The sequence below is a fragment of the Pleurodeles waltl genome, chromosome 2_2 (assembly GCF_031143425.1).
Source record: "Pleurodeles waltl isolate 20211129_DDA chromosome 2_2, aPleWal1.hap1.20221129, whole genome shotgun sequence".
NCBI classification, from domain to species: domain Eukaryota; kingdom Metazoa; phylum Chordata; class Amphibia; order Caudata; family Salamandridae; genus Pleurodeles; species Pleurodeles waltl.
This window is the reverse complement of record NC_090439.1, coordinates 649,734,398-649,762,212: the sequence shown is the minus strand read 5'-3', so window position 1 is coordinate 649,762,212 and position 27,815 is coordinate 649,734,398. Positions and strand designations below refer to the sequence as shown.

At 45.1% G+C, this 27,815-nt stretch overlaps 1 protein-coding gene and 1 long non-coding RNA gene across 3 annotated transcripts in view; one reads left to right on the top strand and one right to left on the bottom strand.

Annotated features, from left to right (window-relative positions):
* Positions 1–345: 345 nt before the first annotated feature.
* LOC138273742 (uncharacterized) overlaps positions 346–27,815 on the bottom strand; it is a 66,640-nt gene continuing 39,170 nt past the window's right edge. Inside the window, exon 2 of the long non-coding RNA XR_011200294.1 lies at positions 346–1,487. This is a non-coding gene — a long non-coding RNA (uncharacterized lncRNA). The remainder of the gene's footprint in view (positions 1,488–27,815) is intronic.
* The window catches only part of PENK (proenkephalin), a 39,057-nt gene continuing 18,845 nt past the window's right edge, over positions 7,604–27,815 (top strand). Inside the window, exons 1-2 of one of the 2 annotated variants that reach the window (XM_069220208.1) lie at positions 7,604–8,056; positions 9,826–9,972. In XM_069220208.1, coding sequence (XP_069076309.1) covers positions 9,829–9,972 — 144 coding nt within the window. In that variant the 5' untranslated portion in view covers positions 7,604–8,056; positions 9,826–9,828. Of the gene's footprint in view, positions 8,057–8,682; positions 8,703–9,825; positions 9,973–27,815 lie in introns of those variants that run through there. The other variant, XM_069220209.1, reaches the window with a different exon arrangement.

Here is a 27,815-nt window from a genome sequence, read left to right as displayed (position 1 = left end):
TGCTTCCATTGTCGTGACATACTCAATCAGCAAGCAATAGAAAACGTTAGTAGAAAGTTCCTCTTTTGAATTAGTTCCCTCATGTAAGTAGCTCTCATCCAGCTCAAACCTCTCCCACGCTGTTAGTGCAGTAGTAGTTTCAGGAATTGAAGCATTGTTAGTCTCACTCTTATCCACTAATGTCATACCCACAATCACAACCACAATCAATATCACACACGCAATACCTACACCAACATCCAAGTATTTACAACGTCTACTCCCTCTATTCTCCTGCCTAGTATTAGCCATGATCTGTAAAGAATCAGAAAGTGGAGGATGGTTATTTAAACAACAACAAGAGAGGATGGTTATTATTATTTATTTTTTTCCGCAGCAAAGTCAAAACAAGCAACTTCTTCTTTCAGCAAAAAATGTTTGGATTTTTTTCTCTCAGCTTTCAGTTTCACTCCCAGGATCCCTTGTCAATTCAGGTTAGCAGCTTGTCAAAATCAGTTTTCAAAAGTAAATTCAGGTTCTCAAAGTCTCATCCGGTAAATTCTCAGTCTCTTTTCTCAATTTCAATTTTCAGCTCAAATCTTTACACCAATTTCAGTCTCTTCAGCCAGACTCAGGTGCCAACGTATTGACCTGGGACTTCTCGATCAAAACTAAAAGCCAAGAAATCCTATTGCCATTCAGCTGTAGTTGCATACGCCCATTCAGGACCTGCGTACCTTCTATTTGCTACTCTCTTCCTTTTTAACGTGTGATCACCTTGCAACTCTCCTTCACTTAGATCTTCTCTCCTTGTGGTGTCTACTTCTTCTTCTATGGCATCTTCGACAACCACTTCTCTCCTTTTTACTTGTGACTCTGGCCACTTGTCTCCTTTCAATATCTCTCTGGTCTTTGGTCTTTCCTGTGGCAACTCTTCCTTTTCTCTCTGCTCTATGGTGTTATCGCTTGATGGACCTGCAATCTGCTCAGGAGGAGTCTGGACACTTTGACTCTCCTCCGCCTCAACTCCCTTGCCTTCTGGGTCTGTCAAGTGCTCTGGCTCATTCTCATAATCGTCTACTTCTGGGAGAACCTCCCTCTGACGAGGCTCTCCTGCTGCCCCAGTTGAGATAGACTCACCATCACCCCTCTGGATCTCTTCTCCCTCGTTTCTTACTGGAGTGACCCAGCCGTCCTCAACGGGCTCTCCTTCTGTCTCAGTTCCCCTTCAATCACTCTCTGTCCCTGGGACTTCCTCGTCTGTTGTTGGTACTCAACTCAACTTCCTCATCAGTCGGACACGTCACCTTTTTCGTGTGATTGGCATGGATCCAGTTCGGAACTCCTGCACACTTCACAGCAGTTGTAGTCGTTAGTTTCACTTGGTAGGGTCCCTTCCAACGTGGCTCCAAGCAAGTCTTCCTTACGTGTTTCTTGATTAGAACCCAATCGCCAGCTTTCAGATTGTGTCCTGGATCACGAATTGGTGGCAGGGTGGTAGCTTCCACCTGGTGAAAAAAAGAGCAGAACACATCAGCCAGAACCTGCAGTAGTCCAACATCATATCATCCAATATTATTCACAAGAGCATTCGCAGGCACTGCGGGCAGTCTCATAGCTTGGCCCATGAGAATCTCATGCGGTGACAGTCCTGTTTTCTTGTTAGGTGTATTTCTCATTGACATTAACACTAAAGGTAATGCGTCGGGCCATTTCAAATTCGTGGCTGCACACATTTTCGCCATTCTCTACTTCAGGGTACCATTAATCTGTTCCACTAGTCCTGATGCTTCAGGGCGGTAGCTACAATGCAACTTCTGCTCAATGTTCAATGCCACACACAATAACTTAACCACCTCATTGTTGAAGTGACTTCCCCTATCTGATTCTAAAGAGATCAGAAACCCGAAACGTGGTATCAATTCCCTAAGCAGCAGCTTTGCTACTGTGAGGCTGTCATTCCTGCGTGTAGGGTATGCTGCAATCCAATGACTAAAGATACACACAATCACCAACACATACCTCAAACTTCCTCCACATACAGGCATCTCAATGAAATCCAATTGCATTCTGCTAAATGGACCTCCAGCTCTTACAATGTGACTCAAATTCACCACTGTCCCTTTCCCTGTGTTCATCTGTTGGCAGATGACACAACGATGGCAAATCACCTCTGCAGCTTGTCTAAACTTTGGGTTAAACCAGTCAATCTTAAACAACCTAATCATGGCATCCCTCCCAATGTGTGCTTGACCATGATAAAACCTTGCAAACTGTGACAAAAGACTGTTCGGCAAGACCATTTTCCCTTCGTCTGAAACCCACAAATCATCTGGTCTTTGTATGCATTGCATTCTAACCCAAGAACGCTTCTCATCTTAGCTAGCACTGCCCTGGAACAATTTTAACTCTTCTAACGTGTCAATCACCCTCAATGCATAACCTGTGCATGTCTTATTTTCTTTTTCAGGTAACAATTCCCATTGATCCTTAAACGATATACAATTCAATGTTCAAAACCTTGCGACTTGATCCGCATATCCATTTCCCATTGAAACAAAGTCTTGTGACTTCAGGTGTGCACTGCATTTTACCACGGCAATTTCATGAGGTAAGTGAATCGCATGTGACAACTCCTTAATTCTTTCACCATTTTTCACTGGCGAACCAGAAGAGGTCGGATAACCCCTCTGTGACCATAGTTGGCCAAAATCATGAACAATTCCAAATCTGTATCGACTATCAGTACAGATAGTGACTCATCTGAGAAGAGGCATGGCAAGCCCTGGTAAGAGCTACCAGTTCAGCTACTTGAGCGGAATACACTCTTTGAAGCCAGGACGCTTCCATGATGCCAGAAATCGTGCATACAGCATATCCGGCTCTTAGCACTCCTACTGAGTCTCTCTAACATGAGCTATCAACAAATATAACTTGGTTATTTTCTTCCAGTTGGGTATCTTTAATATCAGGCCTTGGTTTGGTGCACATTTCTGTTACCTCAAGACAATCATGTTCTATATCTTCCACATTTTCAACCTCTGTGTTTTCATTTGGGAGCAAAGTTGCCGGGTTCAACACTGTACATCTCTTTAACGTTACATTTGGTGACCCCAATATAATCATGTCATATTTGGTCAATCTTGCATTAGTCATGTGCTGCGTCTTTGTACGTGTCAACAGGATCTCAACTGAGTGAGGGACCATGACTATTAAAGGATGTCCCATCATTATGCCTTCACACTGTGTGAGGCTTTGTCCAACTGCTGCTACTGCACGCAGACAACCCGGTAAGGCTGCTGCAACTGGGTCCAATGTAGATGAAAAATATGCTACTAGTCGGTTTACACCTCCATGGACCTGTGTTAAGACAGACAAAGAACATGCATCGCATTCATGACAAAACAGAACAAAAGACTTTGTTTAATCAGCCATACCTAAAGCTGGAGCCCTGCACATGCTCTCTCTTAACTCAGTAAACGCCCTCATTTCCTTCTCTCTCAAAACTATAGTGTCCTGACTCTCTTTGACCGTCAGCCTCTGTAATGGCTTGGAAATGACTGAGACATTCGGGATCCACTAGCAACAGTAACCCACCATTCCTAGGAACATCCTAACATCTCTCCGTGTCGCCAGGGGATTCATTTGTAACACTGCAGTTATTCTTTCTCTGGATAACTTCCTTGACCCTTTCTCAATTTGATGACCCAAATACTTCACTTCTTTCTGACAATACTGCAATTTCTTTGGGGACACCTTGTGCCCACTCTTTCCAAAGTGATTCAGTAAGGCAATCGAATCATACTTGCATTCGTCCCTTTTCTTGAATGCGATCAACAAATCATCAATATACTGCACTAGAGTCGATTGGAAAGGAAGCTCCAATAACTCCAAATTCTTCTTCAGTATCTGATTGAATATGGAAGGTGATTCCGAAAACCCTTGAGGGATTCAACACCAACTGTAGACCTTGTCCAAGAATTTAAAACAGAAGAGAAATTGGCTTTCCTCATGAAGAGGCACAGAAAAGAACGCTTGGGACAGATCAATTACTGTGAACCATTCTGCATCACATGGAATCTGAAACAATCACAGCTGGATTTGGCACCACTGGGCAACATGTCACCACTATGTCATTGATCTTCCTCAAATCTTGGACAATCCGAACTTTCCCACAAGGCTTTCTCAGTCCCATTATTGGTCTATTATATGGACTGCTCAACACCTCTTTCAAAACTCCCTGTTTCACAAAATCTGCAATGATTTGCACAACCTTCATAAGGACATCTTGTGCCATATGATACTGCGGTATCTGGGGAAACACAGCGTTTGGCTTCACACTGACTTTGACTGGCTCTACTCCTTTTATCAACCCTACTTCTTTCCCTGTCAAATCCCACACCTTTTCTTGAACTGTTCCTTGTAAATCTGCCGGGAGATCAGCCACTGTGAACATCGGAAAGAAGTTAATCAGAGGATATTCCTCTTCTGTGGCCTCAATTTCAGGCTCTGAAACCTGTTCCTCACCTTCATCGTCACTGTTTGTCTGGACCTCGATTCCCTCATTGGAACAGGTGATTGAACACTTCGTCTTGCACAATAAGTCTCTTCCCAATAGGGATAGAGGACTTGAATCACAAACCACAAATCTGTGCAACCCCTGGAAAGTGCCAAGCTCAACCTGAACTGGATCTGTGATCGGGTTAGTCAGGAGTTGGTTTGCTATTCCTACTACCTTAACTGTCTGTCCCGAAAGGGGCCGTTTCGGAACCTCTGCACTTCTGACTGTGGAGCGTGTAGCTCCTGTGTCACCCAAGAATGAAACCTTGTGACCCATAACCTTCCCCTGAACATAGGGTCCTCTCTGATCTACCTCTAAGGATGCTGCAAGCCTGCATTCTTCTCCGTCTGAACTGTCATCCGACCATTCATCATTTATTCCATTCTCACCACGCAATGGGTATTGTTGTACTGTGTGAATCGGACTCATTCTTTGACCTGTGACCTGTGACCTGTTGAGGAAGCATCACCTGTTGCTGTTCCATTGGAGCTAAAGGCACTTGCATTTGCTGACTAGGTACCATGGGGACCTGCTGTCGCATTTGTTGTAACTGCATTGGTTGTACACATGGCAACTGCACCTGCTGCATGGATTGAAAACCTTGCATTTGGTTCACATTATTCTGAAAATTTGGGTTTGGACCTCTCAATCTTGGTCCTCTCACATTTTGGAACTGACTGACATTATTGCTTTGTTGAATAACACCATCCTGCACCATCATTGGGTACTCCCACTTCCAGTGTCCAACGACCCCGCAAGCGTGACAAGGTAACAGCTTCTTCATTCCCTGTGCATCGTTTTGAACTACTACAGTGTTCAAGTCTGGACTGCGGTTCACAAAACCTCCTCAACCGCTACTTCTCACCTGTGCCTGAAACATCCCATTTCCCTGCAGTTGCTGCACCATCTGCTGTGGAAAACCTCCCTGCATCCCTGTCTGCGCTGCCTTAATTTGCATCACCATCGCTTTCTCCTTCAACTTTCTCTGCTTCAACTCAATCTCATCGCTACAGTACTTCGCATACTGCAACACCTCATCAATCAGCTTTGCTTGCCAGCAAATCAAATGATTCTTAATCATCTGGCCAATCTCAGGTCTCAACCCTTCCACGAATCTGAACACAAGGTGGTTCATGTCCTTCGCCTCAATAACCTCTGTGCCGCTGTAATGTTTAAACGCCTTCAACAACCTCTCATAATAGGCATGTATCGACTCCTTGACTTCCTGAGCCATTTGATCAATCCCTTGCCAATCAATATTCTAAGGCGAAACTCTCGTTTTCAGAAACTCAATCACCTTATAATAATACTTCATCACATCACGAGACAGCGCACCTGTGCTTCTGTCCCTTGCCGGTTCCTCAGTTGGCCAACCTACGCTCCTTTTGCACTCAATACACAAATCAGCTGGAACTATGATCTCAAAGAGAGTATTCAGGTCTTCCCAAAGACACTTCGCAAGCTTCACAAATCTGTGGTTTCTCCCTCAGCCTGGGGAAATCATTCATGAATGACAGAATATAACCTCTAGTCCGCGGTACATGGACAAGAACCCCTCCGGCAGTCTCTCTCATCGGTAACATCTTTACCGTGCTTGTATCCGGTAATGTTTTAGCTGTCTGCTCTATGCAATCACTCTTCCTCTTGTCTCTTTTCTTCGCCCATCTGCCTTCCCACTTCTCGAAGGCTCCGCAAACTTGTGCACTTTGCAGTATCCCCTTGAGGTGTGCTTTCATTCCAGTTGACCTCATGTGTTCAAAATCATTTGGCTCAAAATCTAACCTGCAACTTCTCCTCAAATATTTGGTATTCTCTAAATCTACGCCGTACTTGTCTGCCAGATTCGCCAAACTCTGGTGCACCCTTCTCACTTCTCTACTTATCTTTGGGCACAAGTACCTCAACTCTGCTTCCATGTATGACTCTAGCCTGTTCACAACCATGCTCCCTTCAACGAGTTCATTGACTTCCATGCCCAACCTCACATGGTTCAGGTGCTCTTCTCCTCATTTTAATTCTGAATTTATAAGCCTTTTCATTAGTCTTTGTATACATTGGTAGCCACTCGCCGTGGGCACATTTCAAACGCATGCATTATTTTCTATGTTAACACAATTTCTATGCGGCTTTATCACACAATATATTGCAAGTTTTCGTATTAATATTGCTTTTGAAAGACACACTCCAACACACCAAAACAGTCTCTGGGCCCGGGCTACACCTACACCGAGTACAATCACCACAGCAACTGGTGTACTAACAGTGACAAAGCAGTGTTTCTCTTCAGAACACCCCTCAGCCCGCTTTCGGTGCTGTTACATTAATTGGGGTGAATGTTTTTTTTTTCGTTCTGGGAAGGAAATATGTGCCTTTGCGTTCTTGGATTATTACTTCTTTGTCAGATTGCCGAGGACAGGTCAGTTGTAAACGCGAAGTGGAGAGCAGATATTACACGATTTACGTAGGACTGATCCAGTCAAGGGTTGCTAATGTACTCTGGAGATAGGAGGAGGAACAAGCAGTTAGGGTCTCGTACAGTACTTCCATGTAAGAACACGGGTTTTGCGTCATCAAACACATACCATGTGAATTTTCTCTGCGCATTGCCTGTAGGTATTACGTTTGGAATGCACTGTAGTACACGTCTCAGATACCCTAAATCCTTCAAGGGTCTAGTAAAGGTTGACGAAAATCACTACATAAACATACAAAGCCTGTAGTGTAAGCTACATTACCTTAGTTACACGTATAGCTCAAAGTCGAGCACCTCTTCACGAGCAGGTATTAGAAACCGTAACATATCAATGTCACATACAAATTATGCTGTCCTGGATAGAGATTATTGCAAAGCTCGTGGGCAGACATCCTGATGCCTTTCTTGCCTACTGCTGTCCAAATGATAAAGGCGCAAAAAAAAACTTCCCAAATGAAAAACGCTGCCCCTCCCTGTAATAATAATATGTTCTCCCATAACACAGTAGGCGGCGAGAACGTTGAAAGTGACTCAGCGTGCATCACTAGCCGCTCCAGGTGACAGCCCTCAGCCCCTCCACTCCCCCGACCAGAGCCCACCGCTCGTCGTAGCGCTCCCCCCTGAGAGCGAGGGATCACAACAAGGCGCAGACGGACCCCTCGCAGGCTGTCGTATCTCCTGCGTCACCAGCAGCCCGCTCGCCATTGGGGGAGCGCTCGGCTTTTTCCCTTTTATGACTAATTATAAAGTGCGCGCGCCTTGAGCCCCGGCGAAGAGAGTCCAGTCCCGCACTGCCACCCCGCTGCTGAAGGGGACGGAGAGTCGCTGCCTCGCGCTCTACTCGCCGCTTGCACTGCTGACAGACGTCCCGGCTGCTGGTGCGCCCTCTCTGTCTCCGGCGCGTGCTCCAGTCTTTCGAGTTAACTCTAGAGACCCCCCAGTCAGCGCGCGCTGCAATATAAAGCCGGCGCGCTAGAGTCCCAGGAACAGCCCGGGCTGAACGCAAAGCACCTTCTCTAGTTGCAGCAGGAGGACCTAGCAGTGTGAGTAAACTTCTCCCCGGCTCCTGATCTCCGCGCAGCTGCTGCGCTCTGCCAGCGCGCGCAGACCACCTTTCCAAAAGGGCTTTCTTTTAAATAGGGTTGCACGAGGTGCTTTTATTTCGCGTAGTTGGATACTAGTAACCAGAGCTGTACCGCGGCGTTGCATAACAGACATTGAGACAATACAATTCTTTAAAAGTCTGTAGCGAGTTGGTCAATGACATTTATCCTTTACGAAGTGTCAGTATTCCATGCGCCCCAAGTTTGGAGCTGTACAACAAGCTGTCGGTTCACTAAGCATTTTAGAACTAGAAAGGGAAAGTAATTCCACTTAATGGGTTGCAGAAAGAGTATACAACTGTTAATGCCTACCTAAATAGTGTTAAGAACACCACAGAGTTGGTGGTGTGTACCAGATAACAAAAGGTGCAGGCACAGCAGCTACATTTGAAGAAAATATTTATTGGAATTAACGATTTCTTCTTTTACCGAAATGTGTTTGATGGAGGTATATTCCCTCGAGGGCGGACGGCCCCTTTGGGTGGAGCTCGCTGGCTTTGGGTCGGTGCATTGGCGACATGCTTCCCTAAGGCTTATACCTTAGCTCGTGTTGGTGCTGACCAGAGTTAACAATCCTGCTGTTGTGGTGTGTGGTTACGAGACATAGTGCTCACCTGTAGCCCTATCCTGTGTTCACGGCTCCACTGCCCATCCATTTCTTTAATGCATCCTCACAGTCCCGCTGCTCACCTGTACCCCGCCTTGTGTTCACAGTTGCGCTGCACATCGATTGCCCCTTCTTGTGTTCACAGCCCTGCTGCTTACCTGCAACAAAGTCCAGTCTTCGCGGTCCTGCTACTCTCTTAGAGCCCTGTCTTGTCTCCACTGCCTCCTTTGTCTTCTGTTCTCATTCCTGCTTCTCACCTTCTGATGTAGTGTCCACAGTCCTATTGCTCACCTGCAACCCTCTCTTGTGTTCAAATTCCTACTGCTTACCTGTAATCCTGTCCAGTACTAACAACCCTGATGCCCACCTGTAACCCTGTCCTCATGCTCCTGCTGCTCACCTGTAACCCTTTCCTCGTGCTCCTGCTGCTCACCTGTAACCCCGTCCCGTCCTCATGCTCCTGCTGCTCACCTGTAACCCCGTCCCGTCCTCGTGCTCCTGCTGCTCACCTGTAACCCCGTCCCGTCCTCGTGCTCCTGCTGCTCACCTGTAACGCCATCCTGTCCTCATGCTCCTGCTGCTCACCTGTAACCCTGTCCTCGTGCTCCTGCTGCTCACCTGCAACCTCGCCCTGTCCTCATGCTCCTGCTGCTCACCTGTAACCCCGTCCTGTCCTCGTCCTCCTGCTGCTCACCTGTAACCCCGTCCTGTCCTCGTGCTCCTGCTGCTCACCTGTAACCTCGTCCCGCCTTCTTGGTCCTGATTCTCACCTCTAATAACATTCCTGCAGCTCGCCTGTAGCTCTGTCTCTGCCCTGTCTTTTTCTGCTCTGCTCTTCACCTGCTGCTTTTTCTTGTGCTTTCCGTGTTATCGCTTACATGCCCATCGGTGCTGCCCCTTGTTTGCTGACCTGTTACCCTCCGTTGGCCATACTCCTGCCTGTAACCTGGCTTTGGTTTACATTGCTGCTCCTCACGAACAGACCTGTCCTCTTGCTGTCCTACCGCCCTCCCCTCCGCCCTGTTTATTTCCCGGGGTTCTCTCGCGCGTTTCCTGACCCGCGCTCCCGGTGTTTAACTGCTGGCCTCTCTTGCTCCCACAGCTCATGGCGTTGCTGCTGCTCCGGCGCTGCTGCCGCCTGCTCCTGGTGCTCGCTGCCTGCCACATCGCGGCTGTCCTGGGGGAGTGCAGCAAGGACTGCGCGACCTGCGCCTACCGGCAGGGGGCGCACACCGACATCAACCCACTGGTGAGTAGAGTGCCCTGCCCTTCCGGTGACCCCTGACCTCTGAAACAGGACCCACAAGCACATAAGTCTTCCACCAGGTCATAGAAAGATAGTTATTTTTGCCAAGTCCTGGACGTCTATCCATCACTAACAACAAGCATTGGAGAATACTCGTTTGTGTGTTGGTATCAGTTTGAATTTTGAAATCTATTGAGACCACTCACCTAATGGCACCTTTAATACACCCCCAGACTGAACATCACATAGTAGATTAACTTGTTTCACACTGTTCAGCACCTCCAGCTGATTATTATTATTATTTGTGTGTGGTGGGGGTGGGGGGGGGGAGGGGGTTAGCGAATGGCACCAAACGTGAGTGATTAATAAATCTGCATGTGCACGTCTGCTACATAGAATGAATGTACTGCCTTGTGAATAGGATGTATGAACCGAAGAAGGGTACACTGAGAGGACCGCGCGCACACAGACAGCGTTGTGCATGTGGGCATGTCACCCCGGAGACTCTCCGGCGGGCAGCGCTTCACCTGTATGAGGGCATGCGCGACAAATATAACATTGTATCACATAAAAAGCATCCGCGAGGTGCCACAGCCTCTGAGCCATCATCAGTTAGAAATTGAAGAGTAGCCTGTAGGGGTCTCGTGCATCGATAGTTTTGTTGCTGTCACTTTATAGCGCTCTCTAATACCGAGGATAGACTCTGCGCTATTTCTACATCCAGCGTTAGTTCTGTCGCTGGGTTCACTCCAGTCCGAGACAGGAGATCAGCAGTAGTGTTGGCTTGGGTCGGGATCAGTACAGGATGGCCCCTTACCTTCCCTTTAAGATTATACATTAGCGCATTTTACTGCAACGGTAACTATTTACTGGGTTTAATGACCCACAGTGCAGTGTGGCCACCCCAAATAGGAACCGAGCACACACCCATTCTGGAGGACTACAAGACCCATCCCCGCCGACCCTCCGGATCGCCATTTCACCAGGACAGGCACCGCCTCACTCTTCGGTCCTTAATAAACAACAGATGCATGGAATGAGCCGCGCTCCGGTTGATTTCGTGTAGGATGTTTCCAGACCCACCTTTAAAAGGCGCGGAAAGAATCAACTAACCTGCTTGATTTCAAGTAGCAAGGTTATAAATCCCAATATAGTGTTAATAAAAAGGGGCTCCGAAAACAGGTAGGATAACTTTATTTGATGATTACAATTTAAACAAATACTAACTTATGGAAACCGGAAAGAGGGGACATTATGATAAGCGGTAAGATAGCTCACATATATGTGACCCGCAGGTCACACGTTCGAGTCTCGACAAGACGCGCTCGAAGATTCTTCCTTCTGAAGCGGTGCGCATTAAACAGGTGATAGTAACACGCCTCGTTTATAGCGCACTGAACAAGTCTGCGGCTGCAGTATCTAAAATACATTATTATTGTATAAAGATAAAGATACGCGCTGGGCGCGTTGTTAAGAAAGACTATCGAAGCACAATGAGTATACCATAGAGCATACGTTTTTTAAAAGCATGTCAATATTCAACTGTCAGCTCCGGCAACAGAGGTGGTTATGACTTGGATTTCACTGGGCGGGGCTACGTGGCTCGCTCGTTTGTGTGAGGTTTTTATACAGGTCATACTTACTTTGCCTCGCAGCGGTCATCTTTGCAGCCCCTGGGTTTGAGGTTTGGGTTTGTCGACACGAAGTCTTCGTTCAGTCGCACCAACATACACGCTCTATTTATTACCCTGCATATTGAAATGACTACCTATGCAGTACATATGTGTGAGTTTGTATACGCGAAACACATGTACAATTACATTGGCAGCCAATACCTTTCAGTATACGTATTTCGCTGTCAGACTGATTCCGTATTCACTTCGACATTTTTGGCGAATTATGTTAAAATTACCAGAAACAATGAATACTTTCCTCAGAGATTTAAAAGGAAAACATGGGAAGAATTCATGTTTAACACTAGAAGACATAAAAACGAAAGTGTATGTTACACATTATTTATGTGTGCAAAATCTGTCGAGCTTTTGATTTCTATTGCTTCTTCATTGATGTGCCTCACTTCATGAATACACCCCGCGAGTGAATGAGGTAGCACTTTTCTTTGTTAGTATTTTACTAGCATCAAACGGGTATCTGTGTGCATACTTCGCGTGCCCGTGCATCAAAGTTACTTTATCAAGTATAATTGAAGCATCAAGCGCGTGCCCGAGCTTCACATGGATAATGTTAGATTGCAGCGCGTGCCTGACCCAGGACTTTCCTTCACAGATATAATGTAAACATTAAGCGGTTGACCTAGCCAGGACTTTACTTCCCAGGTATAAAGTAACACCCTAACACGTGTCCGAGACAGACCTTTACTTCCCATGTTTAAACTAAGAACCCAGTGCGTGCCCGAATCAGGACCGTGCTAGTATAATAAAGCATCAAGCGCGTTCCCGAGACAGGATTTTGCTTCCTAAGCAAAATGTAAAAAAAAAATAAAAAATGAAAGAAATGTAGTTACCTGGCATAATGTAAACATCCAGAGCTTGCTGGAGTGAGCAATTAGTAACGATGTATTACGTAAGCATCTTTCGCGTGCCGACCCTCAGTTTTAGATTACGAAGTATATATAATGTAACCATTTCGCGAGTGCACGAGGTATGACTTTACTTCCTTAGTTTATTGGAAGCATCCTGCACGGTCCGAACTACAAAGTAAGAATCTAGTCCTATACCGGAGCGAAGACTTTACCAGCCACGTATAGTGTAAGAATCCAGCGCGTGCCCGAGCCACGACTTTAGTTGTGGGCATAGTGTAAACATCCAGAGCTTGCCGGATAGAGCATTTAGTAACGGTGTATTACGTAAGCATCTTTCGCTTGCCCGTTCCTCTATGTAAGATTCCGAAGTATAATGTAAGCATTCAGCGCATTCCCGAGCCAGGACTTTACTTCCGAGGGATAAGAACCTAGCGCGTGCACTAGCCAGGGCTTTACTTCTCGTGTATAAAGTAACACCCCAGTGGATACCTGCGCTATGACTTTAATTCCCAAATAGAATAAAAGAGATGTAGCGATTGCCCGAGCCAGGACTTTAATTCCCAGTTATAAGAAATTAACCCAGCGCGTAGTCGAGCCAGTGTTTTATTCTCAGATATGAAGAAAAAACCTGGCGCGTGCTCGAGCCAGACTTTACTTCCCAGATATAATGTAATATCCCAGCGCGTGCCTAGGCAGACTTTACTTCCCAGATATAATGTAATATCTCAGCGCGTGCCGAGGCAGACATTACTTCCCAGATATAATGTAAGATCCCAGCGCGTGCCGAGGCAGACATTACTTCCTAGATATAATGTAAGATCCCAGCGCATGCCTGCGTCAGACTTTATTTCCCAGATATAATATAAGATCCCAGCGCGTGCCGAGGCAGACATTACTTCCCAGATATAATGTAAGATCCCAGCGCATGCTTGCGCCAGACTTTATTTCCCAGATATAATGTAAGATCCCAGCGCGTGCCCGAGGTAGACATTACTTTCCAGATATAATGTAAGATCCCAGCGCGTGCCCGAGGTAGACATTACTTTCCAGATATAATGTAAGATCCCAGCACGTGCCCGAGCCAGACTTTACTTCCCAGATATAATGTAAGATCCCAGCGCGTGCTCGCGCCAGACTTTACTTCCCAGATATAATGAGATCCCAGCGCGTGCCCGAGGCAGACATTACTTCCCAGATATAATGTAAGATCCCAGCGCGCGCCCGAGGCAGACTTTACTTCTCAGATATGTTAGATCCCAGCGCGTGCCCGAGCCAGGACTTTACTTCCCAGATATAATGTGAGATCCCAGCGCGCGCCCGAGGCAGACATTACTTCTCAGATATAATGTTAGATCCCAGCGCGTGCCCGAGCCAGGACTTTACTTCTCAGGTATAATCCGCACTCCGGGGATCTAAGGAGACAGACGATCAGCACGTTAACGGCCACAAGTTAGTCATACACACTGCCGTGCCTACATTCGCCAAGTGACAATGTTGTTATGTTTATGAGAGTTATCTTGATGTTATGTTTGGAAACCATTGCAAGATTATCATACACAAAGCTAACTTTGGGGACGGGCGCGAGGCGTCCAACAGGAAGGCTGTGTGAGTTAGAGCGCGCGCACAACCTGTGCACATCACTTACGCTCACCTGTAACGTGCGAACGAGGCTTGATTTCTTCCAAGACAGAAAGCCTTCATTCACGGACAGTGCTGGAGTTCTCCCAACCCCGACGCCTACATCACAACTTGCGCGCACTGTTTTTACTTGAACCTAAAATGCTAAATATTCATTGGACGGACACCTTATGCGCTGTTTCACAAGCGGAAAGTACAGCCTCTTAAACGCGCCTCACCAGACTCATCTATTGAACAATTGAAACACAACCAGGCCACTTTTCTATTTCCTGAAGCACGAATGCAGCATTAGACATTCAACAGTCTCATGACTAGAACAGACCGTGCCCTGCTCTTCGGTATAGCATGACACTTCTGCCTTGGACACAATGAATCACCCGATCCTGGCGGATTATTTTGAACTTGTGCGTAGCTGATCTGATCACTTTTATAGGCATGATGCATTTTTAGTCTCGTTTGCTTTGAGGGATTTTCTCCCAATAACACCCACCCTTTTCTCCTTTAATAATTTAAGCTAACGGGCAGGTTCATAAGATCTCAGTATGCCTACCTCATATGTACCTCAGGAGCGTAACTCAGACCCCTAGAGGCCCTGCGGTGCAGGGGCTCCCCTAACCCTCCAGGGCATCTCACCCCTTCAAGGAGGGGGGGAAAGAACGCGAACCTGTTCTGCCAAAGAATATCCGTGAGATATGGGAGACTCAGGGCATCCTCCCCCCGTTGTGTAGGGGTGTGGGGGGTGGTGGGTAGTCTGGTATTTTGCGTATTGCATTGATCTACTCCTGTGATATATACAGGCATCTATGCATGTTGCATTACACACTGTCCCTATGCTCTTGGTGAAATTGATTTGTGGGTGGACAGAGGGGTTACATCTACACGACAACAGTACATCAATGTTATGTTGTGTTGTACGTTATGTTATGTGCATTTGTCAACCGCAAGGTTATCCAGGCGCTGAGCAGGTGAGTAGGACGAGCCTATATCTGTGAGTGGCTTCGAATACCATGGGGTTAGTTGAAAGGCCAGATGCACAACAAACACTTTCATATTAAAGTATGTGAATAAACCACCCGTGGAAGGAAATACAAGTCTCTTTGGTATCACGAGACTGAATATTTCCATGTAAATGAAGGAAAAATCCCTTTGAACTTGGAGACATTTCCGTGGAAGCATTTCAACCACTGAGTAATCTTCAAATATTGCTCCCTCCATACTGCCCCAGGTACTGTACTCCGATCCTGCCTAGAGCGACCGAAGTTCCAGCTACTATTTAAATCCATGGAGCGTTTCATTTGATAGTTCAGAGACAATGTGTCTTTCTTTGCCTAACTTTATCCCGCCTGGGGCCCTAACGCGCACAGCTGTGCTGGCTGAGAGCAGGGATAAACCACGTTTTTATGAGTTTGCAGTATTGTAAGCGCAGACACTTAACTCATAATCTATTGAATTAATGAATGATTTGCAGAAAACACGCACTGGAAACGGTGAGCGTCTATTTCCTCTTTTTCTAAACGTTGGTGTCTGCATTCATGCTATAACTCAGAGAAATTCCTACTCAAACGGATGCGATTTAGACAGGAGAAGTGCATAAGTAGGCCCTGAGAGTGAGCAGCTGTTCACACTACAGCCTCAGAAGGTATATTGCCTGTTTGCTCCAGGTGCATGAGAAGAGGAACACATTCCCACTGAATTAAACTGATTGCTACATCTATTGTATTTGGCAACAGAAGGGTAGCCAGTCAAAGAGCAGTGTTCTTTTCTGCCTCAGAGAGACCTACTTTCAGCACTGGGATGTTCATGATAGGTTCCGTCAAGGGCAAGGATCTTCCACCAATCCTGAATTCCAAATCTTCTATAAAGGTTCTAGCCTGGATGCTCCCAGTATGGAATGCCTTAGAATCTTGACTTCTCCTTTCTGACAGGAGCTCTGGAACATCCATTTTAAGGATCAGAAAATCCCAGGACAAGGTCATCTAGTCTCCAGACCAGGTAGACTGGGCTATTGTAAAGCAGGAAACTGTGTCCAGTCTGCAGGTTTGCTTTGCCAATGGTCATTACTGGAGGAAGTGAGTAGATTTGCCTTGGTACAAACGCTACCTTGTTGTGAGAAGAGGATGAATGTACCAGCCACAGTTGTGGGCCATCTATGTAATACTCTTGAACAGATTTACACTGCCTGAATTCAGTAGCTTTCTTGACTGGACGCGAGTCAACCAGCCAATATTTTTCAACAATGTATGCCAGCCCTGGTTTTCAAGTTTATAATTTTTTCAGAGCGATTTCCAGAGGCTCTGGGAGTGCATTCATATACCCCAACTTCAAGAATTCGGAAGTGGCCAGTGCGGGGATCTTGCCCCAGATTATGCTAAGGAAGAAGCAAAAGTAGATTTAAGGATGCAATCAATTGTTAACCCCTTTGACGGGCCTTGTCAATACTCAGAAAAAATTCAGAGAATGCATCATAGCTCATTTTTAGTTTGGAATATTTGCATTGCAAATTCAGGACTAATGCACCATAGTATAAAAAAAAGCATTCATTTGCCTAAGGCCAAATCTAGATTTTTGACTTTGCGACATTGCAGATCTAAAGCAGGATGTTGCAGCTACGTCAGTATCTCTCTAAAGTTGCCATTTTCTCAATGCAACTTGCATGCACTCAACTCATTTAACTGGAAAGAGCAACCACATCAATCCAAGAAGGTCTCACTTTTATTGGATACTCTCAACTCATACCATGCATACTGCAAAACCTTTGAACGTAAAAGGGCTAAGATAGAAGGTCCACAGTTTGCCACTAGCTAGATGGCTCCATTTCACTTCTGACTCAGTCCATCTAGCAACATTTATGAAGACATGTATTAATTTGTAGGACATTTCACTGAGATGGATGCCGACTAACTATTATCAGGCTCTAACCATTACTTCCTATTTTCTGATTGTGCATGGTCGATCACAAATGGAAGCTTAATGCTTTATTTTATAATGAGGTTTGTACGAATCCAGTTTTTTTCACGTGACACCCTCATTTTTCCAAATGGATTGCTCATATGTTAGATGGTGGCACTGGGGGACTGATAAACGTTACCCAGTGCATGTTTTCTGACCCCCTAGAACATGGTAACAGTGATAAATTCTCGCTGGTATGCTTGACTCTTTAACAAGGATACAGCAACAAGGCACAGAACTGGCATCCATGGCAATAAGATTAGACTTTACATGTGGGCTGCAGTGTGGGATTGCGCTTCCCCCCACACGGGTGACTGTAAAAGCACAACTTCAAGTCTCCCACTGAAGCTGTAAATGGCTGGATCCACAACCTGCAACCAGCACAAGTCAAAAGTAAACTATTTTGACATGTGGAAAATTCTACTTTCAGCTTTAGCTAAGACTCCCCTTAGTAGTGTCTTAGAATTTCCAAGGTATGGGTGCCTAATGTGTAACACTGAGACATGCCAAATATTGAGAATGGCTGGTCCTTTCAGTAATAAGATTAAATACAAATGCTACTTCGCCGCACAGGATATATTAGCTTTTCTATACAGTAAAAGCCTATCTGTGGATAAAGCTACATTTTCCCTAGGTTTGCTTAAGGAACAGCTACCAAGACTTTCTGTACACTAAATGTTCAACAGCTTGCTCACGCGTGCCGTAAAAACTCATTCATTTCTGCCTTGAGCCTGGACAGATAATAAACCAGTTGTGACAGCCTCTCCCTCTTCCAATAACACTAGCCTGTTCTGCTGATTAGAAGGGATGTGTTTGTTCGTGGAAGGAACCTTAGCCAGTCAACGGACCTTTGGCAGGAAGGGTGAGGAAAGGTCGGTAGCAGAAAGTAAAGTAAGAAAGTCAGGATAAAGGTAACTGTTTGATAGTTATCTGGGAATGTCGGGAAAGGAGAGGAAACAGGAACAGCAGACGAGCCACACAAAGGACTGTTGGAAACTGTCAGAAGTAGCTTGCTTATACTGAATAGTGCTCTGCAGTGGGGTTTGCCTTCACGAGTGTCCTGCTCCTAGCCACGATGGCTCCTGTCTGTACACGTTTTGTAGGCACAGGACTAGCTTGAGTGTGTCTCGGGGTAGGAGGAAAGTAAGAGTTTCTCATTTCAGTAGGCCAACCCCTGGTAGTGCTTCTCAAGGGTCAGCCAAGCTGGCTTCCTGTGATCTTAGAGACATAAAAAGGGAAGAACAGTATGTTTACAAAAGAACCAGCTGACCAATGAGAACCTGAACCTCTGCTGGGGAGCATAACGTATAAGAAGATCGTGTATACCACAGACCTCTGACTATTTGATTTAAAGAAACTGAGAGGCAGTATATGTGACTGAGTTGCAGTGTGTATATATATATATATATATGTATATATATATATATATATATATATATATATATACACGTGTGTGTATATATATATATATATATATATATATATATGCGTGTGTATGTATATACTAACATACATAAAAAGTGTAATTTAAATAGTTTAAGTATTAAGCAAGTAACACTGCCATACATACTAATGTGTGGGTTGTCAGGGAAATGGCTGTTTGCTTTTCTGTGTCACCCTCTGTTACATTCACCTGCTGTGGGGGTGGATCATAACGCAAATGGACAGAACACATAGAACTGGGACACAGACCCCATCTGTCCCCCCTTTAGAGACACCATTGCTAGTTTGAACATAGAAACTAATCCAATGTATTTGTTTAGACATTGAACAGCAATGAGGATGCAGAAAGAGCATACACACAGTGGTGGCAAAGTGTTAATTGATACCGCCATCACTGCCTAGTTTTCTTTTCAATCCTTTTTAGTGTCTGGCTACAGAGGCCTGGCTTTGGGCATGCTACTGTGTTCCATTCCTCAGATACAGAACCAAGGCATATTGCACATAGTTACATTGAGCTCAGAAAACATTGCGATGTGGGTGAAGTGCCAACAGAAATTTTCGCATGCATGGAATAATTGTGAGGCAGTGCACCTAGTGAAAGGTGTGTTCCTACTTTAGGAAGAGTGGGTGGGAGCAATGCTAAGCAATACTTTTTTAGCCATTCAGACCACATACACTCTGGACGTTCTATCTGACAATTACTTTCTCAGACGGCTGTAGAGCACGGCCACTGACTAGAAAGTACTTCTACACACAAAGATACAGGACTTCAAAGTCCTGCGGAGAAAACACCCTACATGTCTTCTTTAAATTCTGAATGGCACTGGATGTCAATGAGCTGGTGATACTGCAAATTATAGATATAATTATGGAAACTGCAACTAGAAAAAATAATAAATTGCAGAAAAACATTATTTATAGATCAAAAAGAAAGGATTGTATAACTAACTCATTGCTGAATTCAGAACTCTAGCTACTTTCAAAGATATAGTCCTCTGTAAGTTCTTTTGAATATGTTTGGGGGTCTGTCCTTTACAAAATGTACCTCTGAGGTTGATGAGCATTCTTCTCTGCCCGAGAGAATCTAAGCCAATGGTCATATGTAGTGAAGAGATTTGTCATAACAAATTAATATAGAATAGACAGAATAAGAGATGTAAATTGTAATCTGGTCTAGTTAACGAAAGGAAACTAAGTTATTGCTATTAATGAAAGTAGCAGAAACAGCGGGGGTACACATAAGAACAGCTGGAAATTTACTAAGCTCCAAATATTCAAATATTATCAGGCATGACATTATATCTATTAGTCAACATGCACAAAGGTATGCTTTTTAATTGTCCACATCTATCTCTTATATTCTAAGTTCTATTAAAAGTAAGATATCAAGGTATTGTACCAAAATAGATTGAACAGTTTGCCCACCCATAATGATATTTAAAAATCTTATCCTTAAGTATACCCCCAGTTTACTGAAAAAGTGACTTACCATGCTTGTTTTACCACAGCAAGCAGTTTTTTCATAAGATGTGAAAACAATAATAAAGAACTAGTTTTGTACTCTTCTGTCATACTACTCTGTACAGTGGGAGAAACTACTTACTGAACAGACCCCTCACTTGAAATGTTGAGTGAAGATTATAACCAATGGAAAGTTATACAGTATATAGTGTGGTAAATGCTGCACTCATCTAATAGACAGTCATATACTCATAGAATCAGTGTTTGTTTGTGTATCCGATCTAGGTATGAGCCCTACACCGGCTTGTTTCAGCAGTAGATACTATAACAGGAGCTTCTTCCAGGATCTTACTGCTTTATGCCTCATTATTTCAAAGGCATAAGGGTTCATATACAAATAGCAAGACAGTTATTATTGGATATTTCTGGTAATCTTATGAATGCTTTAACAAAACATTCTAACATTGAATTTGTAATGAATCCTCAGAATAACATAACATAGCCTTAGATCTAAATTTTTGCTAATTTATTGTTCCAATTGTCAGGTAACACATGTTTTAATCTATACGATGGAGCGCAGGCCTAAGGCGTGTTCAAGGCTATGTTACCATTCAGGTTCTGAAAGGAAATGGTGTGGCAATGAAGAATGAAATGCGACAAACTTCAGAGATTGGGATCGTCCATGCTTGGAGGTTTAGGAAAACATACATCGGTCCTTAAGACAAAATGGTTCGTGCAGCATATCCTTAATGCAACCTCTTAGACATTGGTGTCTGCCATCTTGGGCTGGTCCTTGGCACTCAATATGGCGTGAGACTGCTGGCCTTCTTTGATTATTATAGATAGTAATATGACATGCCACATTGTTCTGGATAGCAGTGAAGGCACCAATCAGACATATCAAGGAACAGTGTCATACAGAAGCGATGTAACCCTGATATATACATGTACAGATCTTCACCTTGAAGTTATATATTTTTTTGGAAAACACACACAATACCACATTCATGAAATCACACTACCGGTCATTATTGTGAAGCTCTCAGGCACACTTGGCTCGGGCACCCCTGAAAGATCATTGTTTCATGCTCTTGTTTAGATAATGGCTGTCATATAACAACAACTATTCCCACAGGCTCCTAGAAGATGAATCAGCTTTTCAGAACATTACCTGTTTGCTATACCTCAGTGGCCTACAGAAGCAAATGTAGCCTATCCCTACTTTTTAGGACCTAATTAACATTGGAAACACCTTACAAACTGCCTAGCTAGAGACAATCATGCTATTGGTCGTAATTATGAATATCACTCTTCCACTATAATCTAGGGCAGATTTTACAGTTTGCCTGCTTTGCTCTTAATATCTAAAGTGAACACCTTTTACCAGATTCTATTTACTGAAACTGTGTCTGGGATATCGAAACCCGCCCTACCAATGCTTGTGACAACTGGGATGGCCAAAGCCCCAATATAAACTTTAACGAGAGGCCAAACATCAACGAAATCCACAACTGAAGCAATTAAGGGGAGCAACTTGGAATCTGTGACCAAGGTGAAATCAAACAGATCAGAAATTCCCTTGTTCCAGTCTCTATGAGGCACACCAGAGAGACAGCTGAGGCAAGAGATGGCCAACTTGAAGGATTAAACAGAGACCCCGTCTATGGTGAGAAACCGTGGAATATGCAGGAAAAGGCCATAGCCCTGGAGGATAGAGACCACCAGGACAACATATGATGTACGGGCATACCTGGAAAGCTAGAACAATCTGATATGATGAACCTCCTATCATCCTTCACACCAGAGCTCATTCAACAAAAATGCATTCTAATACTGGAATGACAAATAGCATATTTAATTAGATTGCACTGCTTCGTATATAGGACATTCACTATGGTCCTCTATGCTGATCACAATTGATGACAAGAGCAAATGAGTTTGGAGATCTGGAAAGAATCTTCGACTCTCCGGACTACTGACTGAGGAAAAACACCATGAACGTGCAACATGCAGTGCATCCATACACTGAGAATTAGCAAGAAAAACAGGGCAGATAAGGGACAAATTGCTGATGGTGCATTGCACAAACACATAGACAAATAATGATCACCACTAAAGCGATATAGTAAGATGTATTGTACATATGTTCCATATGCCTACTGGTTATATGTCTTATTGTGATGTGCTTCTCTTATTAGTTTGAACTTAGAGGTATATCTCTTATAGATATTGCCATATAAATCCTCAAATGCAGCCCCCACATATATTTTCAACTGGAGACTCACACAGTGGGCACAGACTATATGTTCCTTTTTCCTTCAAACACAAACAGCTTTTTGGACTAGGACTTAAGTGTCATTATACCAGCAGTCCCCAGGGTGGTAGGGTTTTGGGAATTAACCCAGTTATACAAAGTTTAATGTTTAAAGTTATTTGATATCCAGTCTGCTTCTCTCACTCACTCAACTTAGATCATGTATTTGCCTGATTCATTTCCCTAATGCACTTCCCCTACCTCCCACCCTTAGACACCACAGCAACAGCCTAGAAGCTACCCATCTTAAATAGGGCTTAATAGACATATGCCCGAGAGCCCAGATTGCTACCGAGAGCCTCGCATAGGGCTGTGTCCTAAACCACTGATCTGGTGAATATTATCTGAAATTCCCCATCCCCCTCTGCACACACACAGAAACACAGTGAGTGGTCAAGCGGCCACCTAAAGATCTTGACATAGGCTACCTCAATTTGAATGGCCTTACACACAATATAAACATTTAAAAAGTCCTATTGGGTCAAAAAGCACCCAAGCAGAGCCCTGATCCAAGAAACACACTTGGCCACTATGAAATCTGATAAACTGAAACGAGATTGGGTGGGCAAGATGGTTCATGCCTGTACTGTATCCACCTCAGTTGCAGATGGAGTGTGATTATCAGCTTATAAATGTAAAGGTGTAGCACTTCTATTGCATAGAACACTCTCACAAAGTATCTTTAGAACATAGGAGGAACCAGGAGTCTGACTTGTCTTTGAAAAGAATGTCTGAAGGTCAGAACCCTGGTAGTAGACTCTGTTTATTCCTGTAATGGGAACACACAGTATTCTTCTCCAAGATATTCGGAATCTTTACTGAAAATGGTGAGGCAAAACTAGTGGGTGGACCCAGAAGACTAATTGGTCTTTCCAGGAATGTGACTTAGGTTAACACCTTGGTAGTAGACTCTGTATAAGCCCGTAATGGGATGAAAAAGTCAGTATCTCTTCTCAAGGTATTCAGAATCCTGACTGAAATTGGTGAGACAAAACTAGTGGTGAGAGGAGACAAGAACACGATGATAGACCCCATCCAGGATAGATCTGGCAGATCCTATTTCCATATTTGTAATAAGGAATAAATGTCTGTTCACAGATACAATGAAAGATTAGATAAATGGAGATAGTTACACTAGCGCAATAGGAAGTTTCCTGTGTCCATAGCATATACACTTGTATTTCTCTTATTTTTTGTTTTTGTAACTAACATGATATTTCTGGAGCTTCCCTTGTAAAATTTTGTAAGGAGATATGTCTAACTGCATGCCAGTCTTGTTAGGCTATCTATGAGGATGATAATATCCCCACCAAACCTTTGTAGGATGAATACCTTTAAGTACAAACACCCTATGAAGAAACATATATTAAAACAGACCTCTATACTTACTTGGAAGATAATGTAGGAGTTGTAGGCAGCAGGGAAGCCTTTCATCAAAGAGGTCCTGATACAACATTTAGTGATGGGGTGAAGGAAAGACAAAGATAAGTATGCTGCTGTAGAGGTATCTGTTAGGGACCTCACAGCCAATTGCAATACGACTCTGTCAGCTTCTGTTTAACCCAACTTATCAAAGGCTATAAATGACCAAAAGCCTTTTTTAACCACAAAAGTAGAATATGACCTGTAAAAAATAAAGTGAAGTCACTATGAACATGGCAAAAAGGCTAGAAGATTCTAGGCAGCTCAACTACACCAAATGTAACTATCCTTGATAATACCCACAATCAAAATAAAATAAGAAATTCGGGGTACTCACCCAACGAACATAATATATAACATGCATAGTCTTTTAGACACTGATATGTTGCACATTACAGGGACATGCAAGCGCAAGAGAAAGACTTAGAACCAATGTTAGGCTGCTGATGCTGTCATTGGAACTTTATAATGGCCTGAAGGTAGGAAACAGCGATAGGCAATATGTTCTTTGGAAAATTGTCAAGCAACTTTGGATTCCCACTAGAATTTTACAAAATCAACAAGACCAAGATTGTGTCCCTCTAACAGTATTTGCAGGTGCTGACTTAATAGTCTCTCTAAGATCTGAATTTAGTAGTTGCATAGGATTGCTTATATCCAAACCCTGGAATGATACAATCCCATGCTCCAGCTACCACTCCGTTTCAGTACTTAATACAGACATTTAAATTCTGTCCCAGGTAGTAGCAAATACGCTGTGATCTTATACATCCATCTAGAGTAGTATTTGTGCCTAGCCACTCTACAGGCAACAATATGAGAAATCCACTACACCTACCAGCACTCCCTCAGGAGGGTTGTGTCAGAAACCAAACATGTTTACTACAGTACAAAAAGTGTGTTAATCATTCATGAAGCCTTTAACTAGCCATATTTGATAGAATTTATTTGGCTATTGATACTATATGGGTACAACTAAAAAGAAAATGTCCATAATGTGTGCATTGCAATCTCCAAAATTCAATCTGTAACTACACCATGCACTTACTTTGCGGATCCTAAAACATACCTATGTATCAAACTGCTCAGATATGCCAACACCAATGTCTGTTTCCTTACTTCAATTACTCTTCATTTGTGAACCACGAGGATGCTCTAAAATTGTATATCTTTGATGTGGAATATGGAGCAACTGTAGATTTAAGGAGTGGAGACCTAGAGCCAGTAGAAGATTGTGTATTATTCAGAATTATGTCATCATTGGAGCTAAAAATATGTAGTACTAGTAAGTGCCAAATGTCTTCTTTAAAGACGGCAAATCGTCCTTGAAGAGCACTAAATGCAGTAGTTTGTTTTGGAAGATAAAGGGGGTGATTCTGACCGCGGCGGACGGCGGTCGCCGCCCGCCACGCGGTTCCCGCCGAAAGACCGCGGCGGTCATTCTGGCTTTCCCACTGGGCTGGCGGGCGACCGCCGAAAGTCCGCCCGCCAGCCCAGCGGGAAACACCCTTCCCACGAGGACGCCGGCTCAGAATTGAGCCGGCGGTGTGGGAAGGTGCGACGGGTGCAGTTGCACCCGTCGCGAATTTCAGTGTCTGCTAGGCAGACACTGAAATTCTTTTTGGGGCCCTCTTACGGGGGCCCCTGCAGTGCCCATGCCATTGGCATGGGCACTGCAGGGGCCCCCAGGGGCCCCGCGGCACATGAAATTGAAATACTAGCATTGCCCAGGTCCACGGTATGGTAAATTTGGGAATGGAAACATTACATATGGCTAATAAATAGGGTTTGGCATGTTTGTCGATTTTGTGTAGACTAAAGCTGTAAGTCCTTTTATATTGTAGTGTCCTGCTGGACACGTTCTAGTGGTTGGCCAGCCTCTCTGCTGAGGGCTGGCCTCCCCCATACACCCCACACCCACCCAGCACAGGCGTCACCGGTCAGGTGACCCAGGCAATAAAAGGGGCCGGGCGCACATGCCCAGGGCCAGTTCAAGATACCACCAAACTGTGTCCGTGTCGTATCTTTTGAGTAGCATGGGGCCTAGGGCCCCAACACAACATTGGCGACGAGGGGGTCAGACCCCCACGTGTGCGCCGCCTTGGGCCTTGCTGTTCCTCGTGGGAGGAAGAATATGCCGCCCAGGGAGGCACCGCAACCACCCGCCTGCTGCCACACAACTTGTTTGGTACCCTCCGCCCCAGATGCAAAGGAGCGCGCCTGCCGCCATGCATGCTGTCGTCGAGCCGGCGAAAAAAGGTAGGAGCGGTGTTTCTCTGCACCCAAAGGCAAATGGAAAAGAAAAGCCCAGGGCCGCTCCCCCAATCTTTTCAAAATTAAATGCTGAAATGCAGCGCGTGGGAAAGCCACTGGGGCCGCGCTGAAAATGCGTGTCTGGTGCTGTCGCGCACCGTGAAGAAAAGGGCGCAGAACCATGACATGGGCCGTCGCCCATTTAATCCGAGATAATGGTGCTCCCGCGCACCGAAGAAAACAAAGAGGAATGCCCAGGGCCGCCCCTCCGCACAAGCGCTCGGTGCTGACCTGCACCGGAACTGAGAAAAGCCTAGGGCCGCCCCCCTCGAAGAAAGTGCCAAAATGTGGCCGGGGCCGGTCACCCCAGTAAAAGAAGGCGGTCCGCAGCGTGTCATGCAGCTGCGGCCGCGTGTGATGTACATGGTGCAATCGGGCACCACGAATGAAGAAAAACCGGCGGCCGTTTTTTTAATTTAAAGTGGCGCTGTCGTGCGCCGTGAGAAGTTGGCAAAAGGTGCCGGGGCCGGTCGCCCCTTTTCATTTTAATAATGGTGCACTCGCGCACCGAAGAAGATTTGCCCAGGGCTGCCCCCACACCAAAAAAAAATGCCAGCAAAACGGCCGCAGCACAAAGGACTGCTGCCGCTGCAACGTGAGATCCCCGATAGTGCTGGCATGCACCACCAAAGGCAACGAAAATGCCTAGGGTCTGCCCCCCCTGTTCCGGCATTAATGAAAGCATGAGGTGCAGACATGCACCAAAACCAAGTTTAAAATAAAATGGTGCAGCCACGCACCAAAGCACCAGGTGCCCAGGGCCGCGCCCCCACCTCTAACGACTGAATAAAGAAGTGAGGTGCTCACACGCACCTAGAGAGAAGAAAATACAGTGCCCGGAGCCCCCAACCCCCTCACTAAAATTCGTGCCATCTGCATGCCTCTTCAAACGTGCAGTTTTGGAAGAAAAAAAGAGTGGACAGAAGAAAAAACATAGAGAGAAAAGGGAGAAAATAAATAAAAGTGCACTTACCTGCAGCCTCCTCCAACATGACGGAGTCCTCTCAGCAGCATGCCCTCCTCACCAGCATCTGTTGAAACAAACGAGGCTGGTAACAGGAAAGACTGTCTTCAAGCTAAAAAAAAAAAAGTGCGCTACTGGCATCCAGTGGCCAGAATCGGTACTGCACCCTATTTCTGTTTCAAAGGTAAAAGAAGCTTGGATGAAAGCAAGTTTACAGCAGCACCTTCAGAAAGTGACTGCTCCAAACCAAGAGTGCGCCCTTGGACAGAAATGGCGCAGAAGACGGAAACGGCGAGGAAGAAGGAAGCAACGCTGTAAAAGGGAAGAAGAAGACTGCAGCTGTCCCAGCCAAGCTGCAACGACGAGAAATGGACGCAAGTGCCACACGACGCACGAGGAGAGCGCGCATGGACTGCGCCGCCCCTGCCAGCCGTCCACCACCACCGCCGAAAGCACGCCACATGCCCCAGCGGTGATGGACATCACCGCAGGACAAGAAAAGGGACATGCCAGGCAATAACAAAGGATGCCCAGAAAAGAAAAGAGACTATGTCAAATGTGCAGAGAGCTGCACCAGAGAACGTGACGACATGGAAAAGCGCCCACAAAATTGGAGAGAGCACCCGAGAGCGTGACATAACGCGCGGGACAAGAGGCCGTGCCAGCCGGCCTTTCTGCAACACAAGACGGCCACCGTTGGCCCATCACACAGAAGGTCATCAGAAGCGACCAACCCTGCAAAGCACACGCAGTTTCAAGCAAGACCCAGTGCCAAGAAAGCACTGCCTTGAGGCGCAAGC